Consider the following 13,117-nt stretch of genomic DNA (forward strand, 5'->3'; position numbering starts at 1 on the left):
TTTTTTATCTTTATTTTATTAATGAAATGTGGTTATTTTGTTTATTAGGCTACTGTGCTCTGGTATTCTGCGCTCTGGTACACTCAGACGAGAGTGCTCTGAAATCCATGTAGATAGTAGCCTGGACACATAACATTTTTAACAACGTTCTTTTCTGATAGAAACTAGTTTATTGCATCCACCGTGGAGTCTAGTTTCATAAGATTACCATATTTCCCAACTGCTTGCCGTTGTTTTGAAGTAATCGCGAAAAAACAGGCCTTATTTTAGTGCATTTTTCACCCTGCCAGCTCCTATTAGGCAAGCAAGCATGTTAGCCAGGTAGCCTGGGACTACAAAAACTAAAATCGGGTACTGTATGAGTCATAGACCGTTTCGGCAACATGAAAGAGAGGAGGATGGCATTGGTGTTTCTTTACAAGTAGGTCAACTTGTTTTTTATACTTACACACACACACACACACACACACACACACAAATCAGTACCTTGGACAGACACATGATATTTAGCTTACGTTGGTTGATTGGACTCATTTGTTTTTGGAATCTTTTGATTTAATGCTGTTGAAATGTTGAAGTTGAAATGGTGCTGGAATTAGTGGAGGCAGCTCTTGTTTTCTTTGCGACTTGCGGTAACTCTCCGGTGTTCTAAATCAATAGTTGTTTAGTGGTCCGTAAACATCGGAAATATTAACTTGATTGATTGGTAGGTTCCTGTAACAGTTTGTTACATGCAATATGCAAGACAGATGTTGCTCTCCAATTTTGTGATGAAACAAAGAGCTATTGAAGATTGAAATCCCAAATCATTTTTAAAATATTTGTTTTTAAGTTGTGTTTTGTTCTCCATGCAACCCCGATTCAGAATGTAACATTTTCATAGTCATTGGCATGCTTGTTTCAATTGCTGTTGACGAGAGAAAACCGAATATCCAATATTAAACTACTTTTACCGTGTGTGTGTGTGTGTGTGTGTGTGTGTGTGTGTGAGAGAGAGCGACCAAGAGGTCTTTTACAGTGAGATACAGGTCAGCAGGGTTCTCCAACTGGTGGCCAGTGATTTTATTTGGACCCCCAAGTTTTCTGAGCAAAACATAATAAATAAAAACATGCTTGTTTTACAGATTTTTGACTGTTGGACATCTGCTTCAAGAGATTTTAATTTTTGGAAATCTGTTCAAGTATTCCCACACATAGAGACGTGATCGTATACAAATGTAAGCAAGGTTTGCAAATGATCTGTAATTATGTTCCGGACCCCCGTATCAGAATCGAGTTGTGTAGAGTGTAACACACTACATTACTCAGCACCAAGTAGGCCTATAGGAAATGTAGTCATTGGTGTGATTTCTAATAATCTCTCTACAGTGATTTTCTCTTTTGAATAGTAGAGTCTATTCACCATGGGATGGTAATCTACATAATCTTTTATTTTTTAAAATGTAGATTAATAATGGTTAATAAACTTCCCATATTGCTACTGAACTTGAGCAGTGCTGACGGACTGTCAGTCCTAATGCAAGCCATAGAGTTTATAATAGGCAAACTAACGTGACTTATGTAGGGGTAGGGTGAAAAAAAAACCAACCAATTATTACACCACATTTGACAGTTACTAAAACATGCAATAGGTTACATTGCATTTTAACTACCAGTTTGTATCTTGACTTTGGACTTACGGTGCACTTGGCACAGTGCTACTGGTGAAATCAGTTGCCACTTCAAAATGGGCAGATATCAAATATACATCTATGTTGCCATCTAAAAGGGTGTAAATGATATTTCAGATTGTGTTCTTGCAATGACATGTTTAGTTACACACTTTGAGCAGGAAAATGGGTTGTGTCTCACCGAGCCATCCTTCTAAATCTCGTCTCGACTTGGTTGTCCGAGGCTTCAATAATGAACAAATTACAATTTCATTTTTTGCTTATTTCCTACATTAGAGTACTATAAAACAGTACAAAGTGTGTATATAAAACGTAGAGAAAAAAAAGAATCTAAAAACTATACAAAACTGGAATAAAACGGATTATTTCCAAAAACAATGTGTTGTCAAAATGACTGGCACTGGAAAACATTAAAACATTGTTAGAACATACACTGAAGTAGACCCACAAAGACAGGGTTACTTTTTGCTCTGTAAGAGTTGAATAACAGTATATTTCCCAAGTTCCAAATAAAGGCATTTAGTTTATAAAATGAGAATGCCCCTAAAATCAAACCCCTGTCCATTACTGTGAGATAACATTTTCATAACTGCTGGTTTGAAAAATATGATAAAAATGTGAGTACTCCCAACCTATCTGCTCTCTTACACAACAGTTGTCAAAACCTTTTCTATCAGTAAACCAAATTGGTGCGAGAATTACATTTTTTTTTTTAAACAAGTAAAAGTGCTTTGACACTCAGTTCCAGCACCTTGTATCCTTGTGTTGGTGTACAATACTTTAAAAAGTTATTTCATATTTCATCATTGACAATAAATTAAAATAAAGTAACAAACAAATGCTCTTTCATTCAAAACATAATTGTCCCTGTATTTAACAAACTACATCATTGAAGTCACACATTTGTGTTCAAGCCCAGCACTAACACACCAGATTCGAGTAATCATGGATTTGATTATCAGTAGAGGAGTTGAAGCAGGTGTTTCTGCGCTGGAACAAAAATGTGTCACCTCTGATGCACCAGAGGACCAAGGTTGAGAAACATTGATGTCGACCATTTGATGAACTGGTAACCTGGTATGGGGTGGGGTGTTTTAAAAAGCAGATCTGGTGTAGTCTGAATTCAACATCTTTACACCACTAACAATTACAGGACAACACTGCAAAACAACATACAACCATTGTTAAATAATACATTGCCTTCACAGTCACACAACCGCTACTTAGAAGGTTCACAAAACAGTGACATCACCCTCGGCGTTCTAAAACGTGACATCATTCCTCCGTGTTTTATCAGCCCACAGAGATTCTGAAGCAGATGACATCACTAGAATCCATGGGCTTGGTCACTGGGCTTGATCCAATGATTCCTTATGAACAGGCCATGCATGTCCAGGTAATGTTGTTAAGTTCACTACAAGGGAGGAACAGGAAAGAGTCCCAGTCCTTCAGACTGCTCTAGATGGTGGTGATGAAGCTCAGCTTTACAGATGGTGGGCACGGTGTAGTGCAGAGAGCTGACAGAAGGGGGCTCCTCATCACCTGGAGATAAACAGACACACAATGAAGAGATATTCAGCAAATTTCAGAGGCACAACAAACACACACTGGACTTCACTAGTGAATAACGTTGGTGTTTAATATGAGGGTTTCAGCATAAAATATCCTTTACATTGTTTTTACACACTTCGATTATTTTACTATGTCAATATGTCTTTGTTTTAAATGTTTTGGTGCCAAACTGGTGGCAGTCAATAGTTGGAAGAGTTGCAGACTTATTTGAAAATGCCATTGTTGATTAGATGCCTTTTTAATTAGACAATTTTCTCTTGAACCATTTGGTCTATCTGCTAGAAACTCATGGACAAACATTTATTTATTTATTTTTCTTGAAGTTATTCAAGTATAAATGACCAAAGTTACCATAGATTACCTGTTAATTACAGAAGATTCTGGTAATTTTGGTAAATTAACAGTAGTTTTGCAACCCTAAATGGCACCAATGGTGAAATAGAAACAACCAGTGGTGGAAATGAGTCCGTATATGTCTGAAATGATGTCACTGACTCATCTGACTGAATCATCTCCGAATACGATGACTCATTCTTAAATCTGAATCATAGTTCATTATCAGTCCTATTGTACTTAAATGTGAAAATGTCATACAGCATAATTTTAGGCATAGGGCTTTAAATCTGAATCATTATCAATTTGGACTTACTTTGACCACTTACTATTTTGCAATGAAAATGTCAGATAATTTTAGGCATTTTTAGACATAAAACATCATTGGTCTCTTACCCAGTCCGGAAGAAGATGATTCGCTGTCAGCCAGGGAGGAGGAGTCAGCCTGGTCAGGTGACAGGCCCTCCATGAGGGGGATGGACAGCTCAGAAGAGGGCACTGACAAATCATAGATCCCAGAGTCCCGGGGCATTTCTGGGGGACTGGCTGACCCATCTCCAGCCTGGGGAGGTACGACAGGCCTCAGAGACCTCAGAGCCAGAGGACCCAAACCAGACGAGGCCCCCGACGTGAACCCAGATTCCCCCTGAGAAAAGCTGGAGCTGGAGAGGCTGTTCCTAGGCCCCCCGGGTCTGTCCAGGGAACAGTGGGCCAGGCTGAGGCTGGGAGAAAGAGACGTGAGCAGCACATTCCTCATCAGAGTACCTTCGCTTTCTGATGGCAACTTAAATAAAACCTCGTTGAGCACCAGCCCAGAGTCAAACTTCTCCATGCGAGGCAACGATGATGACAATGACGTACCGTCACGCGGTGCCAGAGGAGCGGGTTTCACCTGCCTCTCGAACCAATCAGGCTCCAATGAGATGTGCTGGTGCATGTTGCAGATGGCCACGTACAGAGACCGCCCTGACTTGCTCCGGAAGTAGTTCCTCTTGCTGATGTTGAGCGGCTGCGGCTCGCGTTCTGGTAAACTGAGCTGGCGGGAGTGGAGGCGGCCAAACATCTGAGGGAGCTGATCCATGAGCTTGAACTTGGGAGCCAGGCTCAGCATGGTCGGGACGTCGCCCTCGTGGGAGTAGTCGAAGTAGACGGCCATGAAGCGAGACAGGTCCTGGTCTTTCTGGCGCGCCTCACAGAGCTTCTCCGCAATCATGGCCACTGCGACGATGAAGAGCTCTGCTCCGTTTGCTGCAGCTGCTCCACCTACACCAAAAGAAACAATGGACATATAGTAAAATCATTGACTTTGAGTTTATCCTTGATAGTTTGTTAAAATGCATGTACTTGGCTGTATATGCATTTATTCGACTGAACATAACTAAAAAGACACCTGTTGTAACTGCCGTTGTTAATTCAGTAGATGTCTGACAATGTTTGACACTTTTGGTTTTCATTTGTCAAACAAATTAAATCAAACAATCATTCCCCCCCCCCAAAAAAATATATCAAATCACCTCTGGCTGGTGATTTCCCCCTGCGGCTCTTCTCTATATAGTGCTTGAGGCCTTTGGAGCAGACAGTGATGATGTAGTGAGCCTCATCTATCTGCCGACTCAGCCAGGACATCTGGCCCTCCTTACAGATCTGCAGGTGCTCCCACAGGTCCAGAGTCACCTGAAAAAAAAATCAAAAATAGGAACTGACGAATGGAATGGGGCGAGGTTAAACTATAATATCACCTGCAGGACTAACCACCACAGAGAGACGTAGTCAGATTCCAACGGTATATCATCATCACTATTATTGATTAATAATACAGAATAGTAAACCATTTTTGAGTATTTACTGAGCTAAACTCATCACATCGGGCTGGTGGACGAGACTATTACCATTATAAAATATATGCTGCTACTACTAATTCTACTATGAAGTCACACACTTCATGGGATCAACCAGCAGGTGGCACAAAGCACACTCCTGATTTACATTTTCCAACCCCATCACATTCAATTCTCTGGCCTGAGCCAACCCTTGGAGCCAACCCTTGGAGCCAACCCTTGGAGCCAACCCTTGGAGCCAACCCTTGGAGCCATAACCTAGCTACAAAGTTGTGTGCTTGAAGGAACATTATTATGGAAGTTTAGTTCCTACCTCACAGCCACAGAAGTCCTGGAGGAAGAAGGCGAAGCTCTGTACGACTGTGAGGTGTTTGGGGCAGTCCTTAGTGGAGTAGCAGACAAACACCTTAGTCCGGGGCCAGGGTCTGTCTGCATTCAGAGCTGTGGTGTGAGACGATGACTCGGCACTCTCCTCATCCAGATGGGAGTAGATATTCTCTGCACAGATCAAGTTACAACACCATATACAGTATTAATACAATATGAAGACCAAAGAAAGGTGAAGGGAAATGCATTGGCCTATTCTACTAAACGTCTACTAATGTTTGTAAATGTTGGATAGATTCAGTAAACAGACAGAAAGTAAACTGAGGGACTTTTTTTTTTACAAACCTAAGTCATTGGTAAATCTAAGTGCTGGCGGTAAGTAGCATTATAGGTCCGGGGGTGTGTCAGATTGGTTTTTGTTGCTATTCTAACAGCCGTTATTATGAGTTGGGTTTGATGAATAAACAAGTTGTAGGTGTGACGAGGGCTTGGCCAATCAAGGCATTTCATGGCTTAATACTGCATGCATGTCTCTAGTTCTGTAGGATTTGACAGTATTTGCATACTGTCAATCGGCTGAGGGCACGGAGTATTGTCAGAATCAACGCCATAACCAACCGCGTTACCGCTAAGACCAGACTTAAGTTGGTCTTAAATATCCGCACCAGCGTATACTGAAAGTGGCACTTTGGCGCATGTTTTTAAGGACACACCTCAGATATTGCCACCCTAACCCACCTCAGTGACTGTTAAGACAAGACGGGTAAATTACCAATCCTGGTGCTAGGGTTTGAAAATAGAAGACAGCTTTAACAGGTGAAAAATTGCATTTGACAATTGCACTGGCTTAATACCACCTGCAAATAGAGCCCTGGGCGTGAAATGTTTTATTATTAGGAATGACGAAAAGTACCTTGTTGTTTCTTCCGGCACATTACAGTGAAGAGTGTAGCGAAGGCAGACATGATGACTAGAGGGACAGTGATGGCCATGGCTCTGATAGGCCCTGCCCACGGGGAGTGGACTGGGACGGACAACAGACAGAAAGGCATTTAAATAACAAGCAAATACATTTCCAATGAACTATGAATGTGCTTTTTACTCAGCAAAGTGAACATAAAACACCCGGAAGACTTTGGCAACTCCCTAGTCATCCAGGCTTATGTAATGTGAGTTTAGTAAGTGGGTGTCAGTCTAGAGGCAATACTGTGATGTTAGCTAGTAACAGGCAGCTCACCTTGGCTTACGTGGTACTGGGCCTGTCTTCTGGTAGTGTTGGTGTCATCTCTCAGCTGAAGGACAAATGACATATATGGAAGAAAATATGGGTTGTCAGCTGAGATGGCTTCAGTGGGTTTCCATCAGTGCTGCGTCTACAATAGTAGTGCACTACTTTTAGCCAGCACCGTGAGAATCATGCTTTACCTCAATCGCATAGGTTCCTGGTATCACATCTTGAAGAACGCATGTCGTTATGGGCAGATTAAACTCCTTTGCAAAAATAGAGTAGAACAGTGCATTATTGTCATGCCGTTTCTGTAGTGATACAGAGCTGAGGAGTCTCATGCATTTCTGACTGAGGGTTTGGAATACTGACATCATAATAGTTGATTTTTTTCACCTCTTAACCAACCATATGGTTGAGGACCTAATAAGGTCCTGTTTCTAAAACACAGTATGGGAGAGAGAGGGGACCTGAATGAGAGCTACAGCTAGCTAGGAGGGGGGGGGGGGGCTTTGGCTTTTATCATTGTTCGAAAGACGGAAGTAGGGCAGGGCCGCTAGAAGACTTGACTGACAGTAGGAGGAACAGGGGAGATAAGATTTTTCTCTCCACAGCTAAAACAACACATCCTGGATACAAAGTGCTGTCTGTTCTGGCAACATGTGTGTGAGAGGAGACTCTTCTCTCCTCCAGCCCTGAATAATGAAGTTAAGTTCTGCTGGGAATATCTTCAGTAACTCAGTGGGTCTGATCAAACGCGTCCTTTCAAATGTGATTTGCTTTTGCCAGCCAGATGGACAGGGTTTGCACCTTCACTTTTCAAAATGTTCAATTTCAACAGGTAAACCTAAACAAGCACAGTTCAAGTATTGAAATGATTTAAATTGTATTTAAAGTAGGATAGTCTATGGTGTGTCCCATGAGGTTATAGGACGTCAGAGAGAGGCCCAGACGGTAGGGGCCCGGTAGATAGAGGCCGAGGACAAGACACGTCAACATACCATAACCGTACAACATCCCTCCTCAATGTCTGGGAAACACATTAGAAGCCGCTCAGGGTCCATATTACAAAAAAAAATGTCTCCGAGTGGGAATGCTTATCTCGGATTTTACCTTGACCCTATTAGATAATAATGAATGAGATATGGACTTTGCGGCAGATCAGCACTGGACAGATCGGCACTCTTAGCAAAGCCTCACCAGTAAAAACGACGTGGCCAACTCATGTAATCATGCTCTTACCGGTTTGCAGCGTTTAAGCCTGAATGGTCCCTCCTGTCGTAGTTTGTAGTACAGGTAGTAGATGGTGAAGCCAAAGGTGGAGGGGGCGTGGTCGAAGACAACATGGAGGTTGGAGCCCAGCTGGGAGATGTTGAGAGTCTTGGGCTTCCAGACTGGTCACAACCACCAGACAGAGACACAGAGACAGAGAGATTAATCCATGTATATGAGCATTATAGGAATTTCTGGTGGTTTCATCCATAATCATTATTTTTTTTCACAAAATTCTTTCATAACATTATTTCAATAAACAGTAGCGGACACGCAACTCAATTACAAAACAATTAGGATATAATATTTTTTATTATTATATATTTTTTTAACCTTTATTTAACTAGGCAAGTCAGTTAAGAACAAATTCTTATTTTCAATGACGGCCTAGGAACAGTGGGTTAACTGCCTGTTCAGGGGCAGAACGACAGATTTGTACCTTGTCAGCTCGGGGATTCGAACTTGCAACCTTTCGGTTACTAGTCCAACGCTCTAACCACTAGGCTACCCTATGTTACACAATATATTACATTTTAACACAATGCCGTTACGAGAGTAATTACAGTATTAGCAAACAGATATGGGAAACTTGATTACTTACATGGTTTGCAGACCAGGTTGTCTGGACCCAGTAGAACTTCACAGGCTGAAAACAAAGACAACAGGAGTCTTCAACAACAGTTAGAATACTATTACTGTTAGATACAACGTTATCAATAGGGCCAAGAGTTTTCCTCCCGATCAGGTCAAGAAAAACTCCTGTCCTGGCTGTATTGACATTCCAAGTTGGTGGTCGTGACTTAGCGCTGAGCTCGAGATCTAGCCTACAAATAGGGCCTGCAGTTTGAGCTGTATTCCACTTACAGTTTGTGCGCAGGAAGGATGGGGGGAAGAAGCTGTCGTTCATGACGGTGGGGAAGGGAACAACACGGACCATGTAATCGGTCTCATAGGCCAGGCCAGGGAAGGGCTGTGAGCTCATCTTCTGTCAGGGAATAACAGCGCATACTTCTGGGTAAAAAATCAGCCAGCACTCACAAATTAAGTATTGCTTCGATGTATTATCAGCAGTCAAAATGGATGCGCTTCGGTCATCAAGTCTTTGAACGGCTACGGCACCCAAACAACATAACTTGGTAAGACTTGAGCCAAGCTCATTCACACACCTTACTTCCAGATGCATGGAAGAAGAAAAAAAACCTGTTTAGCAGAGTGCGGTGTGACTTACCACAGTCTTGTAGGAGAAGTTGAGCGGTCGTGGGTCTTTGAGGATCATGTGTTGACACCGTTTGCCCTCTGGGTTCTTATCCTCTAGGTATACTCTGAAGCCCTTCACATGCTCAATACCTGGACACACACACACACACACACACACACACACACACACACACACACACACACACGTTCAATACCTGAATAGAAACATGCACATTCAAAATCGGTGACAAAAATGCACCCATGTCAGATGACAGCATAACACCACCACACCTGCGACACTATCCCACCCACGTATCACATACAGGAGTTCCTCGATGAAAAGTCGAGTCATACAGCAGTATAGCGTGCGGTATGCTGTGGCACTTTATGCGTTTACCGTTAATGCTTGTTCACACCACCAGAGGGTATGGTTGAGCGCATCTACCACACCATTTGACCGCTGCAATTAGATTATGTATTCCCTTTTCTCCTCGACGAAAAGAAGGCCGATCCTGGCCTTTAAGATTTACTTCTGATATTTCAGCTGAATATTATGGTGTTTCCATAACATGAATGAATTTGTGTTTCTATAACAAAATGTATTTTACACTATCCTATGTAGGCCTGTAGCTCACTGTACCTAAAAACATCTGTACATACAAGTCCTTCAAAAATAGAAAATGGGCAGAATATTATAGAAAATATTTGTATGGTCAAAGGCTGACAAAAGTCGGGTCATTTCAATTTAAATGCGACTCGTTCAATTCCCCGTTCCATTCTCGTGTCGATATGGCTATAGTCCCACTAACATTCCGTTATGTAATTAAGATTTCATGCGTGTTTTTCTGCCTTTATTACTTAAAAAAAGTATCTCATATTTTAGCTTAATTCATATTATGGTGTTTCTATTCCAATAAAAGCACCAATGCATTTTAGACGGCCTATAGCTTACTAGGCAAGAACAGGGACAATAGTAACAGTGCATTCGAAAAGTATTCAGAACCCTTCACATTTCCCACATTTGGTTACATTACAGCCTTATTCTAAAATTGATTAAATCATTAAAAATTCTCAATCTACACACAATAACCCCATAATGAAAGTAAAAACAGGTTTTTAGAAATGTTGAAAAATGGAAATATCACATTTATATAAGTACTCAGACCCCTTCACTCAGTACTTTGTTGAAGCACATTTGGCAGCGATTACAGCCTCGAGTCTTCTTGGGTATGACGCTACAATCTTGGCACACCTGTATTTGGGGAGTTTCTCCCATTCTTCTCTGCAGATCCTCTCAAGCTCTGTCAGGTTGGATGGGGAGAGTCGTTATACAGCTATTTTCAAGTGTCTCCAGAGATGCTCGATGGGTTCAAGTCCGGGCTCTGGCTGGGTGACTCAAGGACATTCAGAGACTAGTCCCGAAGCCACTTCTGCGTTGTCTTGGCTGTGTGCTAAGGGTCGTTGTGCTATTGGAAGATGAACCTTCGCCCCAGTCGGAGGTCCTGAGCAGAGTTTCATCAAGGATCTCTCTGTACGTTGGTCCATTCATCTTTCCCTCGGTCCTGACTAGTCTCTCAGTCCCTGCCACTGAAAAACATCCCCACAGCATGATAATGCCACCACCATGCTTCACCGTAGGGATAGTTCCAGGTTTTCTCCAGACGTGTCTCTTGGCATTTAAGCCAAAGAGTTCAATTTTGTTTTCTTCAGACCAGAGAATCTTGTTTCTCATGGTCTGAAAGTCCTTTAGGTAACTTTTGGCGAACTCCAAGCGGGCTGTCATGTGCCTTTTACTGAGGAGTGGCTTTCGTCTGCCCACTACCATAAAGGCCTGATTGGTGGAGTGCTGCAGAGATGGGAGAACCTTCCAGAAGGACAACCATATCCACAGAGCAACTCTAGAGCCCTGTCAGATTGACCATGGGGTTCTTGGTCTCCTCTCTGACCAAGGCCCTTCTCCCCTGATTGCACAGTTTGGCCGGGCGGCCAGCTCTAGAAAGTCTTGGTGGTTCCAAACTTCTTCCATTTAAGAATGATGGAAGCCAGTGTTCTTTGGGACCTTCAACGCTGCAGAAACGTTTTGGTACCCTTTCCTAGATCTGTGCCTTGACACAATCTTGTCTCGGAGCTCTACGACCAATTCCTTCGACCTCATGGCTTGGTGTTTGCTCTGACATGCACTGTCAACTGTGGGACCTTATATAGTGCCTTTCCAAATCACGTCCAATCAATTGAATTTACCACAGGTGGACTCCAATCAAGTTGTAGAAACATCAAGGATGATCAATGGAAACAGGATGCACCTGAGCTCAATTGAGTCTCATAGCAAAGGGTCTGAATACAAATGTAAATAAGCTATTTCAGTTGTTTTTCCTCTGTTTTAGCTTTGTCATTATGGGTTATTGTGTATAGATTGACGATGTAAAACATGTATTTAAGCAATTTTAGAATAAGGCTGTAACGTAACATAATGTGGGAAAAGGGAAGGGGTCTGAAAACTCTAAATGCACGTAGTTTCGTCTTCATCTTTCATGACTCAATAAGTAGATCTTACATGCAATTCTTTTTGACTGCCTACCAAGCATTGTGTAATTGGATTTAACCTTATAGCACCAAGTTAAAAAGGTATTTGCACAGATAACTTCCATATATTGACATATACTGACATATATTGAGTGCCAAAAGTATTGGGACAATTACATTTTTTGTTGTTGTTTTGGCTCAGTGTGCCAGCACTTTGACTTTGAGGGTATTTTCATCCACATCGAGAGAACCGTATAGACATTTTTGTAAATAGTACCCCCAACAGTAGGGGACCAAAAGTATTGGGGAAAATTCACTTGTGTGTATTAAAGTAGTAACAAGTTTTGATTACGAGGGGTTATGATATGTGTGATTCATTCCGTACCATCCATAATCATGGTAGCATCCACATTAATGTCGAAGTGTTGAGCAACATATATTCATATATACAAAAAAAGTGGCTCCAAAATGAGACAAAACATTTACCATTCAATTAGTTTGGGCACAAAATAATCTGTGTGCAAGCTTGATGTAATTATGAATATTGGAGCAAATCCTAAACTTATGACTACTTTAACATACAGTTGAAGTTGGAAGTTTACACCTTACACCTTATACACCTTAGCCAAATACATTTAAACTCAGTTTCACAATTCCTGACATTTAATCCTAGTAAAAATTCCCTGTATTAGGTCAGTTAGGATCACCACTTTATTTTAAATGTGAAATGTCAAAATAGTAGAGAGAATGATTTATTTAATATTTTATTTCTTTCATCACATTCCCAGTGGGTCAGAAGTTTACATACACTCAATTAGTATTTGGTAGCATTGCCTTTAAATTGTTTAACTTGAGTCAAACGTTTCAGGTAGCCTTCCACAAGCTTCCCACAATTGTTGGGTGAATTTTGGCCCATTCCTCCTGACAGAGGAGGGGTGGCAGGGTAGCCTAGTGGTTAGAGCGTTGGACTAGTAACCGGAAGGTTGCAAGTTCAAATCCCCGAGCTGACAAGGTACAAATCTGTTGTTTTGCCCCTGAACAAAGCAGGTCGTCATTGAAAATAAGAATTTGTTCTTAGCTGACTTGCCTAGTTAAATAAAAGGTAAAATATAAAATAAATAAAAGAGCTCGTGTAACGGAGTCAGAATTGTAGGCCTCCA

The 13,117-nt window shown here is 41.6% G+C and overlaps 1 protein-coding gene across 2 annotated transcripts in view; it reads right to left on the minus strand.

Moving 5' to 3' along the window:
• Nucleotides 1-1,409: 1,409 nt before the first annotated feature.
• Nucleotides 1,410-13,117, minus strand: part of LOC139414208 (interleukin-17 receptor D-like) — a 57,155-nt gene continuing 45,447 nt past the window's right edge. The window contains exons 4-14 of one of the 2 annotated variants that reach the window (XM_071162097.1): nt 9,466-9,584; nt 9,102-9,222; nt 8,839-8,883; nt 8,208-8,359; nt 7,166-7,231; nt 6,978-7,032; nt 6,654-6,764; nt 5,727-5,911; nt 5,090-5,249; nt 3,972-4,838; nt 1,410-3,212 (exon numbers count right to left, since the gene is read on the minus strand). In XM_071162097.1, the coding sequence (XP_071018198.1) occupies nt 3,085-3,212; nt 3,972-4,838; nt 5,090-5,249; nt 5,727-5,911; nt 6,654-6,764; nt 6,978-7,032; nt 7,166-7,231; nt 8,208-8,359; nt 8,839-8,883; nt 9,102-9,222; nt 9,466-9,584 (2,009 nt within the window). In that variant the 3' untranslated portion in view covers nt 1,410-3,084. The remainder of the gene's footprint in view (nt 3,213-3,971; nt 4,839-5,089; nt 5,250-5,726; nt 5,912-6,653; nt 6,765-6,977; nt 7,033-7,165; nt 7,232-8,207; nt 8,360-8,838; nt 8,884-9,101; nt 9,223-9,465; nt 9,585-13,117) is intronic. The other variant, XM_071162098.1, reaches the window with a different exon arrangement.

This window comes from Oncorhynchus clarkii, chromosome 7, assembly GCF_045791955.1.
Source record: "Oncorhynchus clarkii lewisi isolate Uvic-CL-2024 chromosome 7, UVic_Ocla_1.0, whole genome shotgun sequence".
NCBI lineage: Eukaryota > Metazoa > Chordata > Actinopteri > Salmoniformes > Salmonidae > Oncorhynchus > Oncorhynchus clarkii.